The 25,602-nt window shown below is 34.3% G+C and overlaps 2 protein-coding genes across 7 annotated transcripts in view; one reads left to right on the top strand and one right to left on the bottom strand.

The window, feature by feature from the left end:
* The first annotated feature begins 300 nt into the window (after positions 1-300).
* On the top strand, positions 301-7,080 carry FAM217A (family with sequence similarity 217 member A). The gene is made up of 6 exons (XM_054591995.1): positions 301-414; positions 2,002-2,086; positions 2,256-2,269; positions 3,165-3,239; positions 3,336-3,403; positions 5,865-7,080. The coding sequence occupies exons 1-6, from the start codon at positions 301-303 to the stop codon at positions 7,078-7,080; spliced, it is 1,572 nt and encodes a 523-aa protein (XP_054447970.1).
* A 4,195-nt stretch (positions 7,081-11,275) lies between these two features.
* The window catches only part of PRP4K (pre-mRNA processing factor kinase PRP4K), a 38,008-nt gene continuing 23,681 nt past the window's right edge, over positions 11,276-25,602 (bottom strand). For 2 of the 6 annotated variants that reach the window (XR_008530731.1, XR_008530727.1), the window contains exons 10-19: positions 22,930-23,067; positions 21,843-21,996; positions 19,082-19,196; positions 18,339-18,490; positions 16,950-17,036; positions 15,144-15,878; positions 14,593-14,638; positions 13,993-14,080; positions 13,177-13,222; positions 11,276-11,447 (exon numbers count right to left, since the gene is read on the bottom strand). Coding sequence is in view for 1 of the 6 variants with exons in the window: in XM_054591904.1 (XP_054447879.1) it covers positions 15,675-15,878; positions 16,950-17,036; positions 18,339-18,490; positions 19,082-19,196; positions 21,843-21,996; positions 22,930-23,067 (850 nt within the window). In the remaining 5 variants the exon portion in view is untranslated. Of the gene's footprint in view, positions 11,448-13,176; positions 13,735-13,992; positions 14,081-14,223; positions 15,879-16,949; positions 17,037-18,338; positions 18,491-19,081; positions 19,197-21,842; positions 21,997-22,929; positions 23,068-25,602 lie in introns of those variants that run through there. The other 4 variants (XR_008530729.1, XR_008530730.1, XR_008530728.1 and 1 more) reach the window with 4 other exon arrangements.

The following is a 25,602-nucleotide window of genomic DNA, read 5'->3' as shown; positions in this document are numbered from 1 at the left end:
TAATTCACCATATTTTTCTAATTTGTATTTCATTTTCCTATCTGATAATATCTCCTCTCTCACCTCAGATCTTAATTTCCTAATCTTCTGTCAGATCTAACAATTTGCTGTCGTCTCTGCCCCACCCCACTCTTTTTTGGCCTGGATTGCCCCCTTGCTTTTTTGGTTGATTTTCTATTGTTACCCACACCCTACTCTCATAGCCCCTTCCTTCTGTTTTCTAAATATTTTTTATACCCCCTTTAGATGGGAAGCCAAAGCTCATGCTTTTTTAAAATCAATGTTGTACCTTACCCATAAATGCGCCTGTTCCACAACCTGTATAGGATTTTAAGGAAACAAAGAAGCAAAATGGGGAGAAGAAATGGTGAGAACTGTGGCACCAACCTGCGTGTGTCAAACATCTCTCATGAGGTATGGCAAATGCTACTGACCTTGGGTGTCTGGGCAGCAGCTCCCACTGGTTAAGACCTAAATCCCACTGAATCTTCCTGCTGAGATCCCTCGTTGCTGTCTCTCCATGAGCAGTTTGTCCTGAGTTTTCCTCTTGGCACATTTGGAATATCAAATGGAAAAATTTTACTTCTTGTGACAAAGACAGAGCTAGCCAGTTTCTCTCCAAATCTAGGGACATTTCTAATTACAATTGAATTTCATTTTATTTTCTCACACATATTTTGTGGAAAATAATGGTAAAGTAGGTGGGATATCAAAAAGAATAACCAATTCCCAGCCTGTAAGGAGTTTGCAATCTAGTTGGCTTCATGTGTGGATGATGGCCTTCTTTACCAGTTGACAAACTTAGTTACATTAATTTGATTGCATGACCTCAACAGCACAGTTCACCAGCTCTCTTTACCATGCAAGTTTAAGGATAACTCTCTCACATGTTATTTTGCACATTAGTGTACCAGGGTTACAGACATAGCTGAAAGGAGCTTGAGAATGTCAGGGACATTTTAAAAATACAAATAACTAGACTGTATCTTCATCCTACTGAATCAGAATTCAGAGTATTATTTTTAAAAAGCTCCCCAGGTAATTCTCACATAGAGACTAGATCTAAAACATACTATTTCAGAGAACAGAGAATAACTTACAAATTTTATCTTTCAGACACTACCAGAAAAGGAGAATCTAGCCTTCCTTTCAAGATTCAACTCTCCTTCCTATCAGGAGATGATCCCTGTGGATCAGTTAAATCTTCATGCTGTATTTGGGCTTATTTTCTCTCTGTTCCTCCATTAGGAGATGACACCTAATGCTACCTAACATTTTATTTGTATATTGCTTAGAGTATAACTTACAAAGGATTTCCTCATTTGAGATAGAATATAACTGAGTTCATTCCTTAAAAAATTTACTTTTTAAAAAATTAATCACCTCTTCACATTTCCTTTTCTAGGATAAATTATTACAACCCTCTCCTACACATCCCACATTTTTTTCCCCATAGCACCCAGCACAATGTCTGGGACATAAATACTCAATCACTGTTAGTACATTTTCTTACTCATTTTTTGACTTTTGAGTATTTCCTGAGTGTCCTTCAACAACTGTAGCCCATAATGAGTAGTGGGCTGTTCATTGTCGAGTATCATGTGAGGATTAGAGAATTTTCTTTGATGGAAAGATTTTATAGGCTTTCAGATATGGTACTCAGATATAGAAGATTTGGAGAATTTGACATTGTGTACCAGAGACACAATGAAGTGGGCATTTTATTATATTTTTTAACTCAATTTTGAAAACCGATGTGCCATTATTTTTAACAAAGTCAAAATGAGAGGGAAATCATAAATTATTATAAAAGCCTTTCCATTTCCTGGCTAATAATTGTAATCAAGCTCATAATAGCTGTTAGTACCCTTATAGGAAGGAGGGGGTCATGAAGTTTTGGGCCTTTTTTTACACTTTACCCAAAGGACATGTAAAATTATGTACTTGAGGTTTTAAAATTTTCTTAACATGGAATTTATCCTAAAACAAATATTGTTTTAGAATTTATCTCACTGGAATTTGGATTCAGAAGTACCTGTTCCTGAAAATAAAAACCTCCCACTTGGAAGGGATAGTGCAGCAGGTGGTAAGAAATCCTAGATGTGTATATTTATAAATATGTATACTTATATTTATAAATATATGAAAAATTTATATTCATTCGTATAATATCGATTCATGTTAAAGGGGGTTTGGTTTTGGTATAACTAGTTTTATGTAACTATTAATTGTTATTTTTATATACATTCTTTCAGGCAAAAGTAACAAGGTAAGGATAAATGTTTGGCTTTAAATAATTCATGAAACATTATTTTAAAAGTATGTGTATGTTCTTTAAAAATATTATTTCCTCAAAGTTAAACTTTGTATTTCATTTCTGTAGAGTTCTTTAATCAAGTCAAAGCCATTAGTTTTTTACAATACTGCAAATTGGTCATTAAATTAATATTTTATTATGTTTTTTTCTTTTTTTTTAATCTTCACCTGAGGACATTTTTTTCATTGCTTTCTAAAAAAGGAAGGGGGAGAGAGAGGAGAGAGAGAGAAAGAGAGAGAGAGAGAAACAACAATGTGAGAGAGAAACATCAGTTGGTTGCCTTCTTGTATGTGCCCCAACTGGGATCAAACCCGAAACCTGGGTGTGCCGTGAGCAGGAATCAAACTGGCAACGTTTTGGTGTATGGGACAGTGCTTCAACAAACTGAGCTACACCAGCCAGGGCTATGTTAAGTTTTTTTCAATATACAATTCTATAAATCGAAATTAACTTTGTAGTGAATATAGTGCTTTCTAGTCATTGCCAAAAGGGAAATGGTCTCAGCCCTTAAGTTATCTGAAAGCAGTTGAAATGGTTAATATTTTGTTTTGAAGTACTGAGAAAATTCATTTTTCATTTACCTTCTTTTGATAAAGATATAAAACACTTAACTTTTAGTAAAATACAGATAATCAAGGCTCTAGTTAACACTGTGTAGTTGGTACTTAAAAGAGTATACTAATTCCTGCTGATGTCAGTAAAAACAAAAGATGAGAGTATTATAGGATTTTACTATATATTTCTTGGATGGAACTGTATATTCCTTAGTTACAACAACTATACAGTCTTAGAACAGGTATAGGGAACAAAGATACGTTGTGTTTAAAAGTCTTCTGTTGCTTTATAGAACCATTTGGAAATTCCAGTAGAGCAACTGATGCTAGAACTCAATTTGTCAGAGACTGCTCACAAAAGAACACAGGTGGGATTCTATTCATCATACTCCTTTCCTAAAGTATTATTTTTAAAAAAATGCATGGAGTTGCTAAAATGTTGTCCATGGCTTTTCCATTATCAGAAAAGTAAAGAAGGGATATTTCAGTTATGGAGTTATCCTGTTGACGAAGGAAGTACCATGAACAACAGGTGAGAGGATATTTTTGTAAACCCATAAATTAATAAAATAAATTTAAATACAGATAACTTAACTACTTATCAGAAGTACTAGGACAAAAAAAAAAAAAACAGGAAAAAAAAGTATTGTGTGTAAGTAATGGGAAATTATAGTAACTCTCCCTGAAATAGTGGCTGGCAGACACTACAGAGATACTCATTCATGGTCATTGAGAGTTTACTATGTTGTTTCAATGAGGGCTTAGATGGATAGAGTGTGGACTTCTGACTGAAGGAAAAAGGACTTGTAATAAGAAAGTATTGTGATATTCCATGTGCTAGGAACAATTTCTTATATGTATTAACCCATATAATCCTCACAACAATCCTATAAGGTAGGTACTGTTATCATCATCCCTGTTTTATAGATGAAGAAATTGAGGCCAGATGACAAGTTAAGTAACTTGCTCAAAGTCATACAATTAATGAAGAACCAGAATATAAAAGTAGCTTGATTCTTGCTAATAACCACAATAGTATATTGCTTCTGAGAACTTGCAGAATTTGAATTCTTATTTTTTGGTTGTTAAACTTTAGTGTGCATAAGAATCAGCTATAACAATTCTTAAAAATTCAGGTTACTGTTATTTGGAAAGTATTATTTATTGAACACCATTGTGTCAGTTTTTCATACAGTGTATTATTTAATGGACTTGACTTCTATTCCTCTTTTTTGTATCCACTTTTGACAATAGGGTGGTTCATTGGATAGCAACTATCAGAGGCTCATTATAAACTTACCTACCAAACTTTGAAGGGTAAAACCAGAAAGTGCTAAAGGGATTGTACTGATTAATGTCCTAAGGGAATGAATGTTGGTGCTGATAGGGATAGGCAAGGCTAGTTTTACTAGAAAGAACTCAGCTGGGAACAAGGACTTCAAGGTAAAGGTCAAATGAAATGAATTCTATCATACTAACTAGCAGAAGAGCAAACAGCAGAGTGCAGCCTAGATCACAGACATGGTATCCCACCACGTGGGCTTACTAGATATGTGGCCTTAACCAGCCTTTCCTCAGTTTCCTTATCCATAAAAAGTAGAAAATAAAAGTGCCTATTTCATGGAGTTGTCAGGACTAAATAGAATAATGTGTTTGATAGGCATTTCCTGTTGATACTGGGAAGGCCTAATAATATTTGCAGAGTTGGAAACTTGGTATCAGCGAAATATTTTATTACAGAGATTTTTCTCCTCAATACACCATCAACAAGTAAAGAGAATCGAAGTAATGGTAATTTTCATTCAGTGTTTAACATTTTTGCAAAGTCTGTTAATTTAATCATCTTGTTTCTTAGGCATTCTCATTTCCTATTATGCTCACTGGTGGCAAAGGGGTCAAACATAGATCTTTTGTCTCCAGATCCCTGCTTTTTTTACTGCATGACATGGATTGTGCCTACTACCAATTGTAGGTTTAAAGTAATTTTCCTGTGGTTTTTTCAAAGGCAAGTCAATATACCTAATATTTAAATAAATAAATTTTTACCATTTTTTGTAGAAATGGTAAACTGGCTTTAAAAGAAGCAAATATATATATATGTATATATATATTTATATATGTATATATATGTATATATGTATATATATGTAAATATTAATTTATATTAATATATACATATATGTATATATATGTGTAAATATTAATTCCATTATACACACACACATATTTTATACATAAATATATTATTGTCATATCAGGATTAATTTGATCCAATTAATGGATGAAATCTTTCAGTATCAGTAGTTCTATTTAAAAAACTAACAATAAACTGAGTATTCTGTGGCCTGCCTTTTTTTTGCAGTTTCACTTTAAATAATACTCAGAAGTATTTACTCCTAAAGCAAAAGAGCACCATCAAATAAAAATTAGTATGGACTATCTGGGGTGATTTTTGTTTGATATACATTGTTTTGATTCCTTTTTTGTTTGAATAATTTTTTAAAACCACAATGACTAAAGTAGAATGCTTTATCAAGTAAGTAACCTAACTATGTTCTTTAAGAGTTTTCTTTTATCTAATTCTGGGTCAATAAATATTTTACTATAATTTCAGTTTGAGTTGGATAGCCTCCTTTTCAGACAGCATAATTCCATGTACAAAATATTTATAGGCAAATAGATATAATTAACCACTTTTAATCTATTGGCCATTCATAGCCACAGTTAGACAGCTGTAGTTATAATGATCTCATTATCTGCATGAACAAGGGATGCCCAGTTAATATTTTAATTGATAGTTTAAAAATGTATATAGTTGTATATAATCAAAGCATATTTGAAAATTAACATATTTCTGTTTAGATAGACAGATACACATATGCCATTGGGAGCTAAATATTAACCAGTCTTTAATAAACGTTACATATTCATTATTATTTAATAGCATTTTAATTTTAGTCATCAAGCCATTCATTAATTAAATCATTTTTAAGGGATTTCAAAAAACCTTCTATGGAAATTGGCTTTAATACAATCAACAGTCCCATAAAGTTCTTCACTCTGAACCACTCACTACCAAGCGCTCCAGTTGATAAGCAAGTTGGTTCTTACTCTGAACTGCCGACATCAGCAGGTCTCTGCTGGTCCTATGCCGATGGAGACTTTTTTAAAGACAGAAATGAGGCTCATGTTAATTTATGTTCAACTATAGAAAATAATGGTGAAACTTTATCTGCTCCAAATTGGAATTTGAAATATGGAAACAGCAGTGTAGAAGAAAATTTAACAGATGAAAGTGATTTATCAGAAAATGAAAAGGCAAATGATGCTCTACTCAGCTATTTTAAAAAGATGGACCTGAACTTAAAGCCAGAAACAATAGAAAATGTTGAAGAATCTTTCACAGAAGAACCGAGTGAAGTATTTCCATATCCTGATTTTCTCCCTCCTCCTTTCAATACTCTGGACTTGCACAAATTAGCCTTCTCAAAATCTGAAAATTGGAAAGCAACAGTGGAATCCCCAGAAAGTCGTATTGAACATTTGATAACTCGTTTATTGGAACTAGAACGATTACAACATATGACTATACAAAAAGAGAAACCAAGATTACAAACTACCTTCTGTACGCCAGCTGTTACTGAAAGACCCTCTTCCTCCAAAACTATACCAAAAATGAGACAGCCAAAACTTTCTGAGTCTGTAAGTCTTCAGACAACTTGTATAGACAAAACTAGAGAAAAAAGAAAAAATAATTCTGGTACTTTCAAGCTTGAACAAACTGCTTCAAAATGGAATTGGAGCAATGTTGGCAAATATAAATGGGATTGTAGACCACCATCTCTAAAAGGTTCATCCACAACAAAACAACTGATGACAACTTACGATGACTTTAAGAATCCCAAAAGCTCAACTTTAAGTCCATGCCAAGAACCCTCAGCCAATCCAACTACTGCCCAAACAACTCAGTCACTGGTTAAGCTGGTTTCAGCAAGACCTTGTCTGCCAACAAGGTCTCTAATACCAGTTTCATCCATAACTCTATCTTTTCCTGAAAATCAGACAGAAGAAATTAGGGCACCAAGGACCAAAAAGAAACTTTACCAAAAATACATAGAATTAAACAGACCATTCTATATTCAAAAGCTAAACTGTTTATCACCTTCATTTATAACTAAGGGTAAGTGCTCATCCATTGAGCAAATATAACATTCTCCCCCATACATCTCAATATGAGCAAATCTATCCCAAGAAGCCCAGCTAAAAATGCTTCATCGTTTCAAGATGCAGGTATTAAACACACACACATGGCACACAAACTAATTACTTGATGTGACCATGGAGTGGAACTTGTGGAAACCACTGCTGAAATCAGTCTCTATATCAACTGAAGGTAACATGTTAGACAATCTGTTGCATGTTATGTTTCAAAACATTTCCCTTAGTAAACTGTTCCACTCAAAAGATTGTTCTTTTGTGGTGATTGTTTCCCAGTATAATTCCATCATCAATAAATGGTATAATTGACTTATAGCTGCTATAGTTATTCCTGTGTTCAATTATACACACATAAGAGTTGCAGTTAGCTCTGTCAGTGATTTAAAAAAAATTTTCCCACTGTTACCTTTTTTCTTTCCCTTCTCATTTCCACAATCTCTTTCATCTATTATTTTGACCTATCTTTGAGTATTTGGCCATTAAAAGCTAAATAAGTTCCTGTTTTTGTTAAATTAATATGTAAGATCCTTGAGGTTTTCCTATGAATTCTTAAAAACTTTCCATTTCCCAGGCCCTTTGTCACTTGAAAATAAGATCAAATCTCTTTGGGGCCTAACTGTAGGTTTAGGCATGAAACAACCTTCTTTACTAAGATCTAATAGTCTTTAAGTGTCCAAGGAAAAATGGGAAAAGTCACTGTCCATAGAATAGCCAGATTATCAGGTTAATGGCACTCCTGCCTTCACCCCACAAGATTCTTTGTTGCTGGAATTCTTAACCCTGGTTAGTGAAACTCAAACAAAGCTAAAAGTTAACTCATTAACTTGTGAAAAGGGAAACTACTGATTAACACTTACTGCACCTAAGAATCAGGGAAACAAAAAGGTAGAGTCCTGGGTTCTATTGCAGGCTTACAGAAACAGAATCTTTGGGACTAGGGCCCGGGTACCTAAAATATAAACACACATCCCAGATAATTTTAATGCAGGTGGTTCTCAGATCACACTTGGAAACACACTGTAAAGGAAAAACTTAATGTAACACACATATCAGAGTTTGGATATTTGGTGGGTTGGTAGGTAGCGTGCTTTGGTTTTAGTGAATGGTTGGTCAATTTAGTTTTTATTAAACATTAAAATAAAGCCACACGATTAAAACTTCAAGTGTTACCCAAAGGTAAACATGAAAAGTAAAAGGCTTCTCCCTATCCCCAACCCCACACACAAAGGTAGTCAGGGACTTTTTGTGTATCATCCCCCCCAAATAAGATGAAATATTTGTATTAGGGAGGAATGGAATGAATTAAAGGATAATTCAAATGAATGTTGAGGAGAGCAATTGTAGTTTATGTATTCTATCCTATCTTTAGTAAAAGAGTAAGGCTCAATTAGCTTTCTTGGAGGCAGGGATCAAAGAACATGTGCTTAGTTTTTAGGTTAATTTTCAATAATTTTCTGGAACCATATCAACAGAGCAATAGAGGGCAAATTTAACTGTTCAGAATACCTTGCTATATAATAGAATTTTATGTAAATCCTATACAAGTAATGCCATTATCCAAAGTGGTGTAACATCCCTTTCACGGGGTTATAATACAATTATAAACATATTTTCACTCACTTCCAATTGACACTGATCTTCTTTCTCCTATCAACTCTCTTTAGATTTCATTCAAGTTCTAACTCGAGTTCTGATCCTTATTTACCAGTCCTTTGTACCCATTCTCATTTCTACCTTCTTCAACTGTTTGAATTTTATCCCTTTAGGGTCGTGATGCGATTATTTGTAAAACCTCAAGACATGACTGTTCTGTTCACCACTGTATCCCTAATAATCATAGTAGATACATACCCTTCAAATTATCTGATTAAGGAATAGACCTTCTCCATCACTGAAGATTTTTATGCATGACATAGCATTTACAAGCATTGACTCCATAGCTAGGCTGCTAAATTCAAACCCAGGCTCTGCCAATTAAGAGCTCTAACTCCTCAGGCAGGGTCCTTAATCAGTTCTTCACTTTTCTCACTTGTAAGGTGGATAGAATATCTTTTATCTAATATAATGACGTGGTGATAAATTGGCAAAGTAAAAATCATATAAAGTAGGAATGACACAGGACTGAATGGAATGAGCTGCCTCAGCACTGAATTAACTCACTGTTTTGATGTCCTACTTCTCACAAGGCACATGCTAGGCACCGGGTACGGTGTAGAGTAGCAAGCATAAACCCTGGATGTTAGTAAGACCAAGCAGGAGTGGCAGTAAGCATGGGAGATGGGAAACTGGAGGTAGGGAGGAGCATTTTAGAAGTAGAAGAGGGATCAGTCTGTCAGAGGTTCCATGGAGTTGATAATGCACTATGGATAGCTTTTGTTCTTTTGAGTGGTGTGTGTGTGGGAGGGGGGTAGGGCAGTACTGATAGGGAAGGGTAGATTTCTTACTGGAAACAACCAGGCTACTTTATCTTTATTTAGGATGCCATTAGACCTAAACAAAAAGAAGCTATTGTAACACCTACCAGATCATTTTCAATTGAGTCCAAAATTGCCCTATAGTTATGTAAAAAATACATTAGCTGACTTCAATTATGAAGCAGAGACTAATAATTTTTAATGTCATGCTTACTTAGTAAGAATATAGTTATTGGGAATCTTTGTTGTTTAAATTGAACCTTAAAATGAGGCCAGGAAGTGGTGTGTAGGAAACAGATGTAGCCATCTCACTTTGTAGAATGGGCAAAACACTTGGTTCAAAAAGGCAATATGCATGAATTTGGTGAAGAAAAATTCACTGTGGGCAATGGGGGGTGGAATGTAGTTATAAACAAATATATCTATCAGACCTGTTGAAACCATTTTTGAAGAAATATTTGGCAGGCTTTAGTACATATAATAAATGAAAATAGCCCTGATTGGTGTGGCTCAGTGGATGAGTGCCCACCTACAAACCAAAAGGTTGCCAGTTCGTTTGGTTCCCAGTCAGGGCACATGCCTGGGTTGCTGGCCAGGTCCTCAGTGGACGGCGCATGGGAGGCAACCACACATTGATGTTTCCCTTTCTTCCTCCCCTCACCTCTCTCTAAAAATAAATAAAATCTTTAAAGAAAATAAAGTAATTCTGTTCAGGAAATTTTCAACTTGGTTTGCTCTTGGATTCCCATGCTTATTAGCTCTCCACTATTGACTTTTTCTTAGCTTTTTGGATAACAGCTAAATTCTAATTTTCTCGATTAAAAAAAGCACATGTAAGTTTTTCTCTTGAAAGTTTGCAACATCGTCCCCTACACTGTGCATACTACTTTCCCTAATAAAAATGGATCTCATGACCCTTGTCAGCCACTTCTGACTATATAGCTCATAATCCTCTGCCAGCCCAAGTAGAAAACTAAAATTGGGGCCTTGACAAGGCCATCCAGAGCCACTGCCTTTTGGCCTATGTCTTATAACATTCAGGATCTGACCAAACTAGTCCAACTAGCCTTTGAGTGGCAGGTAGCTCCAGCTGGGTGGAGAATATTCTACAAAGCCAGACACTCTGGCCCTCCATCCTCCAATCCTGCTTTGCATGTGCTAAAGATTCACATGATGTCCTAAGTATTTTATTCAGTGTTTTAAAAAGCTGAAGACATTTTCTTAGGATGAGAGAATAAAGAGTGGGAAGATTGAGGATAAGTGTTAGGCTAACCCATCTGCAATAAAGCCATGTATTTAAGTTATTACAGTACACAGAGTTATATCATTGCTTATTATGCTTCTATTACTGGGAAAACAAAAAACACGTAAAAAGATCGTGAATACATTACTCTTTGGTGTATATTTTGCACTTAGTTGCAGAGAAAATGTTTTGATGTTTGATTGGATAATCACACTAAATGGGCTGTTCCCAAGCTGCAGTTCTGTGAAAGGGCAGATTCTGCTCAGCAGTTTGTTAAGCTTCCCTCCACACCTTTACTCTTCACGGAGATTCACAGAGCACATCAGGTATCTTCTGAGAACTTTTAAATATTTAACTTTAATTTAGCATAGCAGTTCCCAATCATATTTTAGCACAGAATATTTTTTGAAGCACATCTCTGAACATCAGTGAAATAGCACCTAAGAAACATCAGGTAAGAAATGGTGTCTTTAATTTAAAACTCAAAATAACCACCACACAAAGGAAAAATCAGGAGACAGTACGTTGACAAGTGGCATATTTTATTGCGTTTTCCCAGTAAGTCGATTGGGAACGTTGCTGCTAAAATGCAAGTTACAATTCAAATGATATCGCTAACAGAACACATAGTATTTTCAGATTTCAGCTTCCATATCTTGATCACTAAATGGAAAGATTCTTCAGAAGAACAGTCCCTTACCCTACATACAAAAGGAAAAGAACAATTAAAGATGCCATGATGATATCTATCAAAATAACTGGAAAACATCTTAAAATTAAATTTAGTTACATTATTAACATGAAAAACACAGATGAATTTGTATTGAATATTTCTATAAAGACATTCCATCTAGGAGAAGCATGATAAAATTCATGTTGAATATATGCTTGCATTAGGACACTATGAAGAAAAGAAACACCTTATGAAGCCCAATTTCTAATGATGTCATTACAACTAAGGGAATGAAGCTACATATTTGAATATCTGACTTCTTTCTTATCTCCAACATTTAAAAGGGCATTCCTTAACTAGTTGGTCTGTTTTCAGATATGGGATTCCTGTTTCATTTCAGCGGTTTTATTACTACTTGGCTAGCTAGGGTTCTGCCACAAAGTGATAGAGTAAGTCCAAGTAAAGTATTTTTCTCAGACATGGAACAAATCTGAGAACATTACATTTCACTGCCTCTAGCATGTACCACAAAACATAAATTTTTTGCATTGTAAAAATGTCCTGCATATTTGTTTTAATTAGGGAAAAAGTGACAATTATAATGGTAATAAGTAAAAATTCTTTTAAAAAACAAATTATTTTAAGGAAAAGGAGTGGAATGAGATAGGCATTGGGAAAAAAAACAAACAAGATGCTATGGAAGATTTAGGGGTGAATACAAATACTGGAAAGGGCTTATTAAGATTTATGAGATGTTCCATACCTTCAAAGCCTTAAAATTCCAACTTAATTTCTGACAACCTTCAAGAATAAGGGCTACCTAGAGAATTGCGACTAAAATGTATAGGCCTTCCAAAATTTCAACTATTCCCCCAACTACAGAAAGAACTATGAAACTATGACCTAACACTTACGAACCATGAAGTCTGGCAATGACTTGACATACTTGCTATCATTTTTTTTGCTATAAAGTGTAACAAAGCAAAAACTTCATGAGATAATTGTATTTGAAAACTACATAGCTACTATGAAACAAATGTATGTTTTTAAAGGATTATTCACTAAATGACCTCAATCTAACAGAGGTCTTGTAGAGTTCCAAATCTCGTCCTCTGCAAAATTACAAACTGTATTATCATGTATGTAAAGACTGTTTATATATTAATCTAAGAATGCTTAATTTGAGAATATAAAAGATCTACAGTGTATCACCACTCGTCTCCCTTAGGAAGAAAAACTGACAATGGTTCCAAGTATTTTGCTTCCTTTAAGACCATAACTGGACCAATAGTTAAAAACAAAATTACTGAAGGGCAAGTTGGAGTATAGAGTATTAAAGGAACTGAATAGTATTCTCAAAATTTCGGTTCCTATTCTCTTACATCTGCCAAGGAGATAAGATACCTAAAGCTAAATAAAGATGTTTTGAGGTGTGCTACTTTGATGTTTGCTGTTTCCCTAATAATCCATAGGAACCAAATTTGAAAACCTTACGTGTTATATAAGCAATCTCACCATTCAAGACCCTTTTACACCACTAAATTTGACCACTATTTTTATTTTAGGGAAGGGAAGACGGGGAAAAGGCAGGAGCATGATCAAACAAGCACTTTACAAATGAACACAATAGCACTACTATTCTAAGTACCAAACATTAATGAAACCCAAATCATAATGCTGGAAACTAAAAAATTAGACAAAACTTAAATGAAGGATTCTTTTTTTTTTTTTTTTTAAATCTTTTATGGAACAGAAACCTTAGCTCATGTCTTCTGGTTGTCATCATCTTCCACTGAGCTGCACCTAAAACACAAAGAACAAGTAACAAGCAACTTTGTTTTTTAAAGAATATGTAACAGTTTTGAAGGCATAAGATGAACTGTTTCTAGTGGAAGTTAACTTACTTAAATAAGTATATAAAATGAAGCTATAAAAATCACCAGAAGCATCAAACATTAACTATTTTGAGTGAAAATAACTACAAAAGATTTGAATATGCAGCATATATCACCAAAATAAAGTAAATAATGGTGGGACAATCTCTACCCATTTCATGTAGGTAGAAAGCTGCACCTGTGATGCCTCATCTACAAGGCTTCACTCTACCTGAAGGTCACCACCTTGTATTTATTTAAGTCTAAACCGTGAAGAGATGGGGTGTAGATTCAAAGTTGGCTTATTATATCATCTATCACCTTCCTGGCTGTAGTTCATTTCATGTCTTTAAATGGAGCAAAACCCACCAGAAGAATGCTGCTATTCTGATTTTCCATTCTTGAATGCACCAAAATGTGCATGCTTGTTGTAATTAGTGCCTGGGTGAATAAAAAAATCCCATTTACAATTTAAAAATATTATTTAAGCCCCTAAAATCTGATTACTTTCCAAATTCCTCAGGGAGACAAGAATTAATCTTACAACCCAAAACAGAAAAGATTATATAAATTTCTGAAAATTCTCTTCCACCATGTTAAAAATACAATTCCTTTGTGTTGCAAAACCAAGCTGATTTACATGATTTTTTGTTTTAAACTGTTGCTAAATGTTTATCTACACATGCTGTCAGAAATAACCTTGTTAAGAAGGTGGAGCTGGTGTCTCAGCAAATCAGACCCCTTGGAGAAGGCGTTGAATGGCCTGTGCCCCGTTTTCCTTTTTTCTCTTTCCGCACCATCAAAAGGAAAAGTGAGAAAATAGCAGAAACATTAGTTAAATCCTGATTTATACCCCAAAACCTACAGGAATTATCTCACTACACTGAAAGCTGACAATATTTGTAGAACTTTCTGATGAAATAATTAGGATCCTAATTATTAATAAAATAATAAACTTTTGGCTAGGTTTACATCTTTAGCAAATAATTCTGTTTAAGACTTTAAGGAAGAAATGAAAGGTTGCTATTAACTATTTATGGTTTACCTGACTTACCAGCACTGAAGACAAAAATTTTTAAAAATGGCTACAAATGCCTTGTTCACAAAAGACTTTATTATCTAGTGATGCATACTGAGAACATACAGAAATCTGCATGGTCCACTTCACATGCAGTAGAACAATCTTCACTTTACAATAAGTGAGTGTCAACTGTTTTATGCAATAGACAACACTTTAAAGTCACATTCTTAAAGAAAAGCTTCATTTACAAAAGAAATAAAAGGTAAAGAAGCAATTACCGCTTTTAAAAAGCAGCTGCTTTGTTCAAGAGTGGAAGGTTTATGCCTGTATTGAAAGACAACATGATCACAAATAATGAAAACAATGAACAAATGAAAAACACTTTTACCGTAAAGCAGTACACTTTCAAAATGACATACAAATAGTTAAAAATTTCATTATGTTGTCTATCTAACTTTTAAATATGAGGACTTTCAATTATGCCTCAACATTTGTAATTTAGTAAATGAAAACTATGCATTGTTTCTATGTCACTAGGAACTGTATTTAACAAAATGTATAAAGTCTATAGCAAGTTGATTTAAAAAAATTAAAGTTAAGAAACAGTACACTGAAGGCGCTCTATCCATCAAGCGCATACTCTCCAAATTTTAAATGTGATGAATAGAACAGAAATTGTAACTATGCCACAGTTGCAATGCCAAAAAATAAAACAAGATCAGTTATCACACATGCAGGGAATTCTGCCACAAAGCTAATATCCTCATTTGTCAATTGTTCCAATAAAATAACATCTTAAAACACCAGTGATGTTGATGGTTTAGCTTACCTTCAGTGTACTGAATGTTGTACACAACCTGCTTAAAAGAGGAGACCGTCCCTGCAGGCAGGCTCAAGAAGGAACAGACCCCTTCGGCAATGACTACACCAAGGGCATGCTGCTGTGGCCTGCACACACACACCTAGGAAAATGTGAATATAAACAGCATTTATGCTGGCCATTTTACCTGAAGACCAAAATGAAGCCAAGTCTGCTAAAAATAAATCAACCACCCAGTATTACTACTTATAACAGATGCTTTTGTCTTTTATGTGAACTGCAACCATATACATTAGCACTGTAATTTTGTGCAGTCTTGGCAGTTAAAACAGTTCTACAGTGAAATTTCACATAAGACACAAAACAGATTAACTAACATTTCTAAAAGAAATATCACCCTTGGTGTTAATTCAAATATATCATGCTTCCTCAAATTTGCTGGAGAAATATTTATAAGTTTATATACATTAATAAACTGCTGTGAAATTTCTTCAGTCTTTGTATTTAATTACTCAAACCATTGGAGCTTCTTCATCTCGTTTAAATTTTTTCCTGGATAAAGGCATGCTGTAGGGCCTGGTTGATGCTAATTCGTTTGGCTGGGTCCAACATTAGAATCTGGTCCAACAAGTCCTTTAGTTGGTGTACTTTTTTACGTTGGTCTTCAGGAAGTCGCTGGCACCCAATCAAGTCAGCCAACAGGTCCTTAGTTGGATTAATGGTGCTCATGACAGTAACTTTCTCCTAAAAATAATTTTTAAAATGCGTATCTCTAAATTAAGTTACTAAAAACATGTAACATATCAGACTGTTTTGTCTACCCAAAATATTAATTAATCATCTATTCATTTGGAAATTTTATGTGGCTGCCTCTATCCTATGTCTTTTCAAGAAGCAATAAGAAAAATGAAAAAGGTTAATCTATGAGCTTTTTTTAAAAAAATCATTCTAATATAATTTTGTAAAAATAGTAATAGACCTCTAAAAATTAAGTAACTAAAACTTGAGAATTCAAAAATATTAGGTAATTAAAAATAACAGTACATACTTGCTGTGTGAACTGTACTTTTCCCAGTCTGAAGTGGGGAAAAAGCATGTAAACGAGGTGACCCCATGATGTGCTAAGAGCTCTGACAAAGTTTGGGACACACGATATAATGGGGCCAAAATAAAGAAGTCCTTTCTTCAACCTGGAGGTTTTTAGAAAGGCTCATACAAAATGTATTTCACCTGAGGCTTGGAGTTGAATATTAATTTTTTTAGGGGACAAGGAAGTACAGGAAGCAGATAAGGTCAGGATGGTCATGAATAAAGGCAGAGAGGTCTGAAACAGTATGCCCTTCAGCTATCTGCCAAGTGTGAAATGGTAGGGTTTACAGTGAAGAAAGAGGAAACTGTTGAAGATGGCAGAGTTCGTATCACAGAGGACTTAGCCTGTCATCCTGAGAAATTTAAATACGTTAATCTAGGTAGCAAAATCTGGTGAGGGGTTTTTAAGGAGAGAGAGAATAACACGATCAAATTTGTTTCCAAAAAGGTCATTATGAAGGTAGATGGGAGGCCAGACCAAGAAGTGATCTAAAGGAAGAGATGAGAAGTGCCTAATAATGACCTATAATAAAAATAAACTCATACTACACATTTTAAAAACCTCTTCATCTTTTTCATAACTTGATGTATTTTGTTCAGGAATTGGCCAATACCAAGAAGAAATTATTTTTAATGTTCTAAAATATTCACAGCTCCTGGTATGACCCAGCTTATTTGTTAACAATAATTTAATCATTTAATCTCGCACACTGAAGAGAGACTTACCCTCTCTGTTACTTTATCAACTTCTATGTACATGAAGTTGAGGTTTTGATCAAAATGTTGGTCTTTGAATACGCCTTTCCGAATCATCTGGGGGAAAAAAACCCAAATTTTTAAGAAAAACTTAGTATTTGAACCATTATGAAACAGTCTTGCTTACTAACAATTTAATACATAACAGTATTTTAGTCTCTCTGGGTTTGTTTTCTCATTTGAAAATGATCTCAGATTTTTTTGCTCTCTAGAGTTTAACATCTCTTAAAAGCTATTACAAGTACCCTATCTGAAACAATTTAATAACATGAAATTATATTTCCCCAGGCAGTAACTTAAATCAATTATGACACCACGTTGTGCTTTCACGATGCCAAATTGAGGTTTTAACAAATACTTAAAATCATTTGTTCTTAGACAGTAAAAGTATTACACAATTGGGCCTTTTCTTTCAATAGCTAAGAAATCTAAAGACATTTTACAAATTATGCTCAAATAACTCTAAAATGATACAGGTTAGACTTCATTAAAATAAATACCAACAGTTAATTTCTATGTAATTCTAACAAGTCCAACATAACATAAGCTGAAATTATAAAAGTCTAAGATATGGCTCTCACATATTTTTATAAATTCCTGAAGTTCTTGCTTTGTATTAATCAAATGGAAATTGATATTACAGCTGAAGCATTAAGGATGAGTTTTATGTTAGAAAGGTATCATTTCAAGTAAATTTTCTTGGTACTTTCCTTTCCCAAATAACTTCCAAACTTTAATAAACTGACTGCCATTAAGTTCCTCTTTCAATGTTTACCCATTGCTCCTCTGATGACCAAGCCCTTTCTTACATCTAACTAACCTGGCCTGCATCTTTTTTCATGTCAACTCTCAAGCATGTTTATGCTGTCACCAATAAGGGTGTGCTCCCAAGAACATTGCTGCTGCTGAAAGAACAGACACATGAAACAGTCACACACACGCACACACACGTATATATTTATACACATGTTATGTGTGCATACATATATATGTGAACATGTTATATATGTACACACACATATGAAGTTATGTTCACCAATTCCCTTTTTCTCAATTCCAATTCTACCTTACCAGTAGTCTCCTTAATTCAAGAGGGTAAAGAACAGCACAAAGACAGACTTTAGAGGGGAAAGGAAAACAGTGTTCTATTCTCTTTTGATAGCTTCTGGCTGATTAGAACCACTAATTTGAAGACCAGAAATAAGAAAGAGCTAAGGGAATCACAGTAGCCACATACATACGTGCCACTCTGCCACTGTTTTATAGCCATTAGTGATGAGCATCAGCAATCTATCAGTCAGTCTCCAGGGAACTAATGCTAAGACCTTAAAAAAATACAAGCATACATTAACATCCTACCTTATTTGGCATCTTTCCTTTGAGGTCCATAGCGAGCTTCAACATATGGTTATTGGTTTTGCCAGGAAATAAAATTTTTCCAGTATAGAGTTCATATAAGGTGCAACCTACAGACCACATATCTATACCATAGTCATAGCTTTTACCTATAACTGGAAGGAAAATTCAGGTTTAAATATATGATAATAAAAACACTCAACTACTATTTATTTCCATTAATGGAGTATTAATTTAACTTGAACTATATAACCACAGCCTTAATACCTTGCTCTGGGATTAGTTTCATATTCTTTCCCATTAATTCTTAACACAAGCTCAAACTTAAAACCTTAAAAAATGAGGGAGTGGGGAAGGAATTGAAAGGGCAGAGAAAAATGTGTATTTCTTCTCTTTTTTTATTTCACCTTTGGTAGAGGTGCTAATCAGCCTCAACCAAGGCAAGAGGAAAACACAAAGGTCCCATACCATTCATAAATTTGATAATCGGACCTTGAGTAATCAAGAACAGTCTTCTAAAGTCAAGGACTTTCCACAACTGTTTTTGCTACTCTTGCCAGACATGATCAAGATTCCTGTCTCAACTACCATCATTCCACCTGAGGAAGAACTTGCTATGGTTCCCTTACTCATGAATGACCTTGTGCAGCTGCTGAAGTGCAATGAAAACAGTACTCAGACATTAAATATGCGGTTTCCACCACATATGATACGGCCCAGGTCAAAGAAGATTTAAAGAAACTTACTGATTTCAGGAGCACGATAAAATCTACTGACAAGATAAGGAGTTATGTCATTATCCGCAACGTGTGAAGCCGACCCAAAATCACAGAGCTTTAAAATAGTTTTTGATTCATTAACCTGCAAAACATTTTATAATGAAGTTTAATTCATGTCAAGAATAATTAAGACAATCAGATAAAAATAATTGGCTTTGAGAAGTTATTTCCAATACTGAGAACAAAGTCACTCAGTTTAAAATTCCATTTTATAACTTCCTAATTATTAAAAATTAAAAGCTACCAAACATTTAATTATAATTAGTAAAAGAACTTTTCTCAGTGAATATGGGATAATGGAAATTAAAATTAATTTTAACCAATGCTATTTAGAATAAGATGGAGTAGTAAGAGAAAAATATCAATGACGCAAAGCATCTTCTAAAAATCCCCAGAACACCTGAATAAAGTCAAGTTACTATTTAAGGAGCACAAAGATGTTCATTAATAAGGGATCAGACTTAGATTAACTTTCAGTTGCCAGAAAATTATGATGGCAACATAAGCAGGATGACTCAGGATAAATTTGGACAAAAATGGAAAACGTTCATCGGAAGCTGCTAGACCATCCCAAATTTAGCAGTCACTTCGAGTCTAAAAATTATTAAATCCCTTAAATATAAAGAATGTATTAGTTAAGAAAGTGTTAAATATACTTGGCAAAACTGATAAACATGAACTCTATATTAGTCATTTCTTTCTTTTTTCCTTTGTAAATACTTCAACATACACAGTAACAGTGACATCTGCTGAGAAAGGCTGGAGCTGCTCCCATGACTGCTGCCACTCATGAGTCAGAAGCATGTTCAGGATTAACAAGTGCAGATAATTCATATTCCAGAGTCCCTTCCCCCCTTCAAAAGAGACACACACAAATTCCGAGTTGGGACTTGAACTTGGCCTACTGTTCCCACCCAAAAGAAATACAACACTTTAAATAAATAACCCTAGGCACTCTCTACTGGGATGTCCTAAGCTTGGTCAGTGTTACAGACTGGTCCATTTCAGATATACACAGGATTAAGCTAATGATAGAAATGATTTTTTTTTAACTGACACATCAATAAGCATTGTCTTCACCTGGGGGATTCAATAAGACAGGTATCTTCAAAAGGAAAAGTACTTTCAAAGCTTGTTAGTATCAACTGCATTTAGTTACTTAACAATGCAGCCGTGCCCTGGCTGGGTAGCTCTGTTGGTTTGTCTGTACACACAAAAGGTTGTCAGTTCAATCCCTGGTCAGGGCACATACTTGGGTTGCATATTTGATCCGTGGTAGGCAAAGATATAGGAGGTAACTGACCCATGTTTCTCTCTCACATCAATGTCTTTCTGTCTCTCCCCGCTCCCCTTCTCAAATCAATTAACATATCCTTGGGTGAGGATAAAACAAAAAATGCAGTTGCAATTATCAAGAAAAAAACCCAGGACTGTTTTAAAGCCAGAATCTACTAATGAACTCTTCAGCTGGCTAAAATGCCTTAAATAATAGCAGGGTTATCTATGTGTAGGTGCACTTTAGTTTGGCTACACAATTATCTACCCTCTCCTGAGGGATATGGTACTTCTACCACACTGATGGCTAAAGTCATCAGCTAAAAGCTTTGGATTTTCATTAAACAGCTCCATGTGGTCTCTGATATCAATTTTTCCTTCTTCACGGAAGAAGGGAAAATATTCAGGGGTCTGAATCTTTGCAAAAATCTGTACTAGTTTAACATTAACTCAAAGAAAACTGAAGTTTTAAAAACAAAGAGCTTCTAAGATATTGGCAAACGTCTTGTCCTTTAACCTCCATGGTGGTTACACAGATGTTCACTGTGTAATTCTCTTTAAACTGTTGGTACATTTCATAGTTTTAAAGAAGAAAAAGAACTGAGGTAAATATCAACTATTAAGTTGACTAGGCAAGTCCACGATTCATTCACAATGTACCTACCATTTCACTGTAATTAGCACCTCTAATCAAGTTATATTAGATATGTAATACCTTATAAATTCAGGCCAAACATACCAAAATGGAATGCCTCATTATTAATGTGGTAGTGTAAAACAAAATACTGTGTTTGTGCATTAATTGCTGTATTTCGATGATACGTATTTCTAAATTTCAAAAACACACACTGTGAATCGCCAAGCTACCGCATTGGAAGTCATTACTTAAAAGGGGTCAAGAGCATAAAAGATGCTTTTCAATCTAATACCTAACCATGACTGAGCTTTAACTGTGGGCTCCCAGAAGACACAGCTTCTAAAGCAATAAGGAATATGGGAAGAAAAAGAATTACTCCTGGGCACCTTTAAACTCTGCTTAAGAGAAGGCAATTCACTTGAATGACCTTAACTCCATCAGTCTATAAAATTAAAGAACAAAGAAGTATAGACATACCTTATTTCAAAACAGCAACATGTGCAGCATTCTTTTTCCCCCCCGATACTAGAGGAAGCCCATCATTACTATTATTAAAGCACTCTTGGGATTTGTGTGTACTCTGAATCCACAATCAAGAGGACAAAAAGGGGACAGTGGCCTATCTCATCTTCATACTTTAAAATTTCATAGCTCAATTACCAAAAAAGTAAAAATTGGTAAAGTCATTTGTAATGGGCAATAAATATAGAACATTATTATTCGCAGATGTTATTTGTAGAATAACAAAGTTGTAATCTCACATTACTGGGTAAGGAGGTATACAGATATACAAAGCAACCTAAACACTGGACTTACCAGGATATTATCTGGCTTGATATCTGCATGTAGAATATTGCATCGTTTAAGGAGTTTCAATGCCAAGAACAACTGCTGACTATAGGATCTTACAGCTTTAATATGAAGACCAACATCTTTACCATATTTTTTTAACACCTCTCGTAAATTCATACTTTTAGGAGAAAAAAAGATTAGGGGTTAAAATGCAAAATGGACATTTAAAAAGCAAAAACATTTAAGCATACAGTAAAATTAAACCCCAAATATGGATTACAATGAAAATATTCTGTTCAAGAACCCCACCCCAAAACTTTTGATAAATTATTCCACACTGAACCTAGAATATATGAAATGGTGTGCCACAGCACAATTTTCAAGTAAAACTGAATTTCCAAAATGCTTAGAAGGAAAGATAGGCAATGATAAAATTCATATTGATTTTAGCATGGATTTATATTTGAAAGCCTAACAACGAAGTCATGCTTTTGAAGATCAAAATCATATTTCTAATTCCGCTATTCCCATTTCTTTTCATTCTAACTTAATCCTTTTGTGAAGTACTTAATTTTCAGAGAATTTCTCTTGTTGAGCTTAAGGCTATAAGCAATTAGTAAGTGGCACATAATGTGCAATCGATTAATGTTTATGCATTAATGATTGTCAAAAAGCCAGCTCTTAAAAGTTAAACAACAAAAACTAGAGCAAGATTTTTCAAAAAAAAAAGAAAAAAAATCAAATACCCAGAAAATCTGTCATGGCACTTATCTCAATCAGCAATTTTCAACCTTCATTTCATGGCAAACATAAACTAATTACTAAAATTCTGCAGCATACCAAAAAACATACTTTTTGCTGATCTAACAAAAAAAGTAGGTATACTTTTGGTTCATTCACACCAGACAGCTCTTGTTGTGCTGGCTGTAGTCATATCTTTATGTGGCAATCTAGGGGAAAAGAGGTCAGTGCCCCTGACTAAATAGTCAGGTATTGCATGTTTTAAGAATTCTTGCAGTTGTACTGGTTGAAAATCGCTGAATCCAAAGTAAGGTTGGTAGAGATTAAGAATCTTAATTTTCAATGTAGCATATAAGTTTTGACACTGTACCTGAGAGGCTCAAATACGAGACAGAGATGCTGTTTGTGATAAAAATGTCTGAAGAGCCGCAAACAATGAAATTTGTCATCAGGATCAGCATCATTAAGTTTTTTCAAGAATTCCAGTTCTTTTAAACCAGTTTTTTGCCTGAAATAAAAAAGAAAATTTGGTCAAAATTAAATACATCCAGAATTTAGGAAAATAAATATTTGCTATGGTCTGACAGACCATAGGTGGTGCATTAATTAGCTTGTATTATTTTTACAGCAGTAATAATAAATCTGTTGAGGAGTAATAAGAGTATCACTTCCACAATACTTTATACTGAATCAAATACTGTTTTCATTAAGTAAATTTCCAAAATAACCAATCAACAAAACAGAAACAGTGAAGAATAAACCCACCTTGCTTAAAAGAAGTCCATCTTGCACCTTCTGAAGTATAAATATTATAAATATTGTATAGAAATATTATGTTCAACAAAAGGAACCACAATGGTTCCTTAGGAGTCTAATTAAGGGATGTCTCACTAAATATTAATATTTGGTTATGCTCTGAAATTCTCGTTATAATCTGACAATAAGCTACATTTTAAAAAGTTAGTGTTTATAATACAGGGGTTGGGATAACCATCAAAACAAAACAACTTTTTAAACGTTGAGTGGCTTAAGACTGTAGTATAAATCTACACTATTTCCTTCAAGTGTTTCAAAATTGCGAGTAAATTGACTTTAACCAGCTCAGTGTGTGGTACAGATTATGTATTAAAACATGCGTATGGCAATTATGTAACTATTCTATTAAAGGAAAAAGGCAAAAGATAAAATATACAAATAATTCTCAGAATTATCTGATAAATCAGCTTTCCCTTTTTGCCACCATATGCTAATTAGTGACACCTAATCAATGTAATCCTTTTATTTCTCACCTCTGTACTTGAATTTAAGATATTCATATGTAAAAGATAGACATTAGGAGACTATATTAACAGCTGAAGGAGACAGCCACAAACAGTATATTAGTGGAAGTTCGAACAGACTCAACAGCTGACATCATCAGAGGCAGATCCAGAAAGTAAAAAGAGTGGTCTCCAACCATAGAAGTTCACACTATGAAGTCAGGAAATCAAGACAGATCAATTTAAGAAGGAGAAACGAAAGAGAAGAGTCTCACAAATAATGGGAAGACAAAGAAATACCTCCCACCCAAAGGGAAAGGAGGAATCACCACAAAGAGAAATAAATGAAATAGAGGCAAGTAAACTATCGGATATTGAGTTCCAAACAACGGTTCTAAGGAAGCTCAGTGAGAACAGAGAGAATTACCAAAATTACAGGGAAACTGCGAGGAACTTACTGCAAACTATATCAGCATGAAAAAGGACATAGAAACTATCAATAAGACACAAGGGGAAATGAAGAATGCAGTTTTTGAATTGAAGAACACAGTAGAAGGAATCAAAAGCAGGCTAGATAAAGCAGAGGAATGAATCAGTGAGCTGGAGGACAAGGTAGAAAAAAGCTCCCAGAAAGAGCAAGAAAATGAAAAAAAACTCAAAAAGAATGAAGAGGCATTTAGGGAAATACAGGACAACCTGAAACGTAATGATATCCATATAATAGGGATATCAGAAGGAGAAGAAGATGAGGAAGGGATAGAGAATCTGTTTGAAAAAGTCATGATGGAGAACTTCCCTCATTGGAGGACAGAAAAAATCACACAAGTCCAGGAAGCACCTAGGGTCCCATTCAAGAGGAACCCAATGAGGCCCACTCCAAGACACATCATCATTAAAATGGCAAATATCAAAGACAAACAGAGAATCCTAAAGCAAGCAAGGGAGAAAGAGGTAGTAACATATAGGGAGCCCCAATACGGCTGGTAGCTGACTTCTCAACAGAAACCCTGCAAGCCAGAAGGGAGTGGCAAGAGATATTCCAAGTCATGAAATGCAAAGGTCTGCAACCAAGACAGCTCTACCCAGCAAGGCTCTCAATTAAAATGGAAGGCGAAATAAGGAGTTTTCCAGACAAAAGAAGGCTAAAAGAATACACCTCCACCAAACCAGCACTGCAAAATATGCTAAAGGGACTGCTTTAAGATGAAGAAAGTTTCTATGAATACCCAGTTCCTTTCACAGTTGCCAATATTTGATATTACCAGTATTTTTAATGCTCATTAATCTGATTGTGACAATGATGTTATTTTAATTGTTCATTTGTTGAAACTAAACCTGTTTTAGTATATTTCTTGCCTATTTCTATTATTTTTTAAAAAAAGCTTTAAATGAGTTTTTGGTATTCTTTATCCATTTATTGATTAAAGGTTTGTAGAACTGTTTTTTTTTTTTTAAACCTATTAACCATGTTTTAGATGTGTTGCAAATACTTTTCTACTCTATTCCTTGTCCTTTAACTTTTTTTATGTTTATTACTATATAGTTAAATGTTTAATATAGTCATATTGTCAATATTTACTTTAGAGCTTCTGGGTTTGAATATTTTACTTCAGGTCATGAAAAATATTAGTTTGTATTCTCTCCAAAAACTCTTCAGATTCTACATATTGATTTTTAACTCACCTGAATATTTTTTGTATAATGTGTGAAACAGGGCTCTATATTTGTTTTATTTCAAGTAATAGTGGTCCATGCACCTTATTTGCTGAATAAGCCTTATTTTA

This window comes from Pteronotus mesoamericanus, unplaced genomic scaffold, assembly GCF_021234165.1.
Source record: "Pteronotus mesoamericanus isolate MK-2021 breed Mesoamerican mustached bat unplaced genomic scaffold, CSHL_Meso_final scaffold_31, whole genome shotgun sequence".
Taxonomy (NCBI): Eukaryota; Metazoa; Chordata; class Mammalia; order Chiroptera; family Mormoopidae; genus Pteronotus; species Pteronotus mesoamericanus.
Note: the sequence above shows the minus strand (reverse complement) of the source record. Positions and strands in the feature narration are given on the sequence as shown.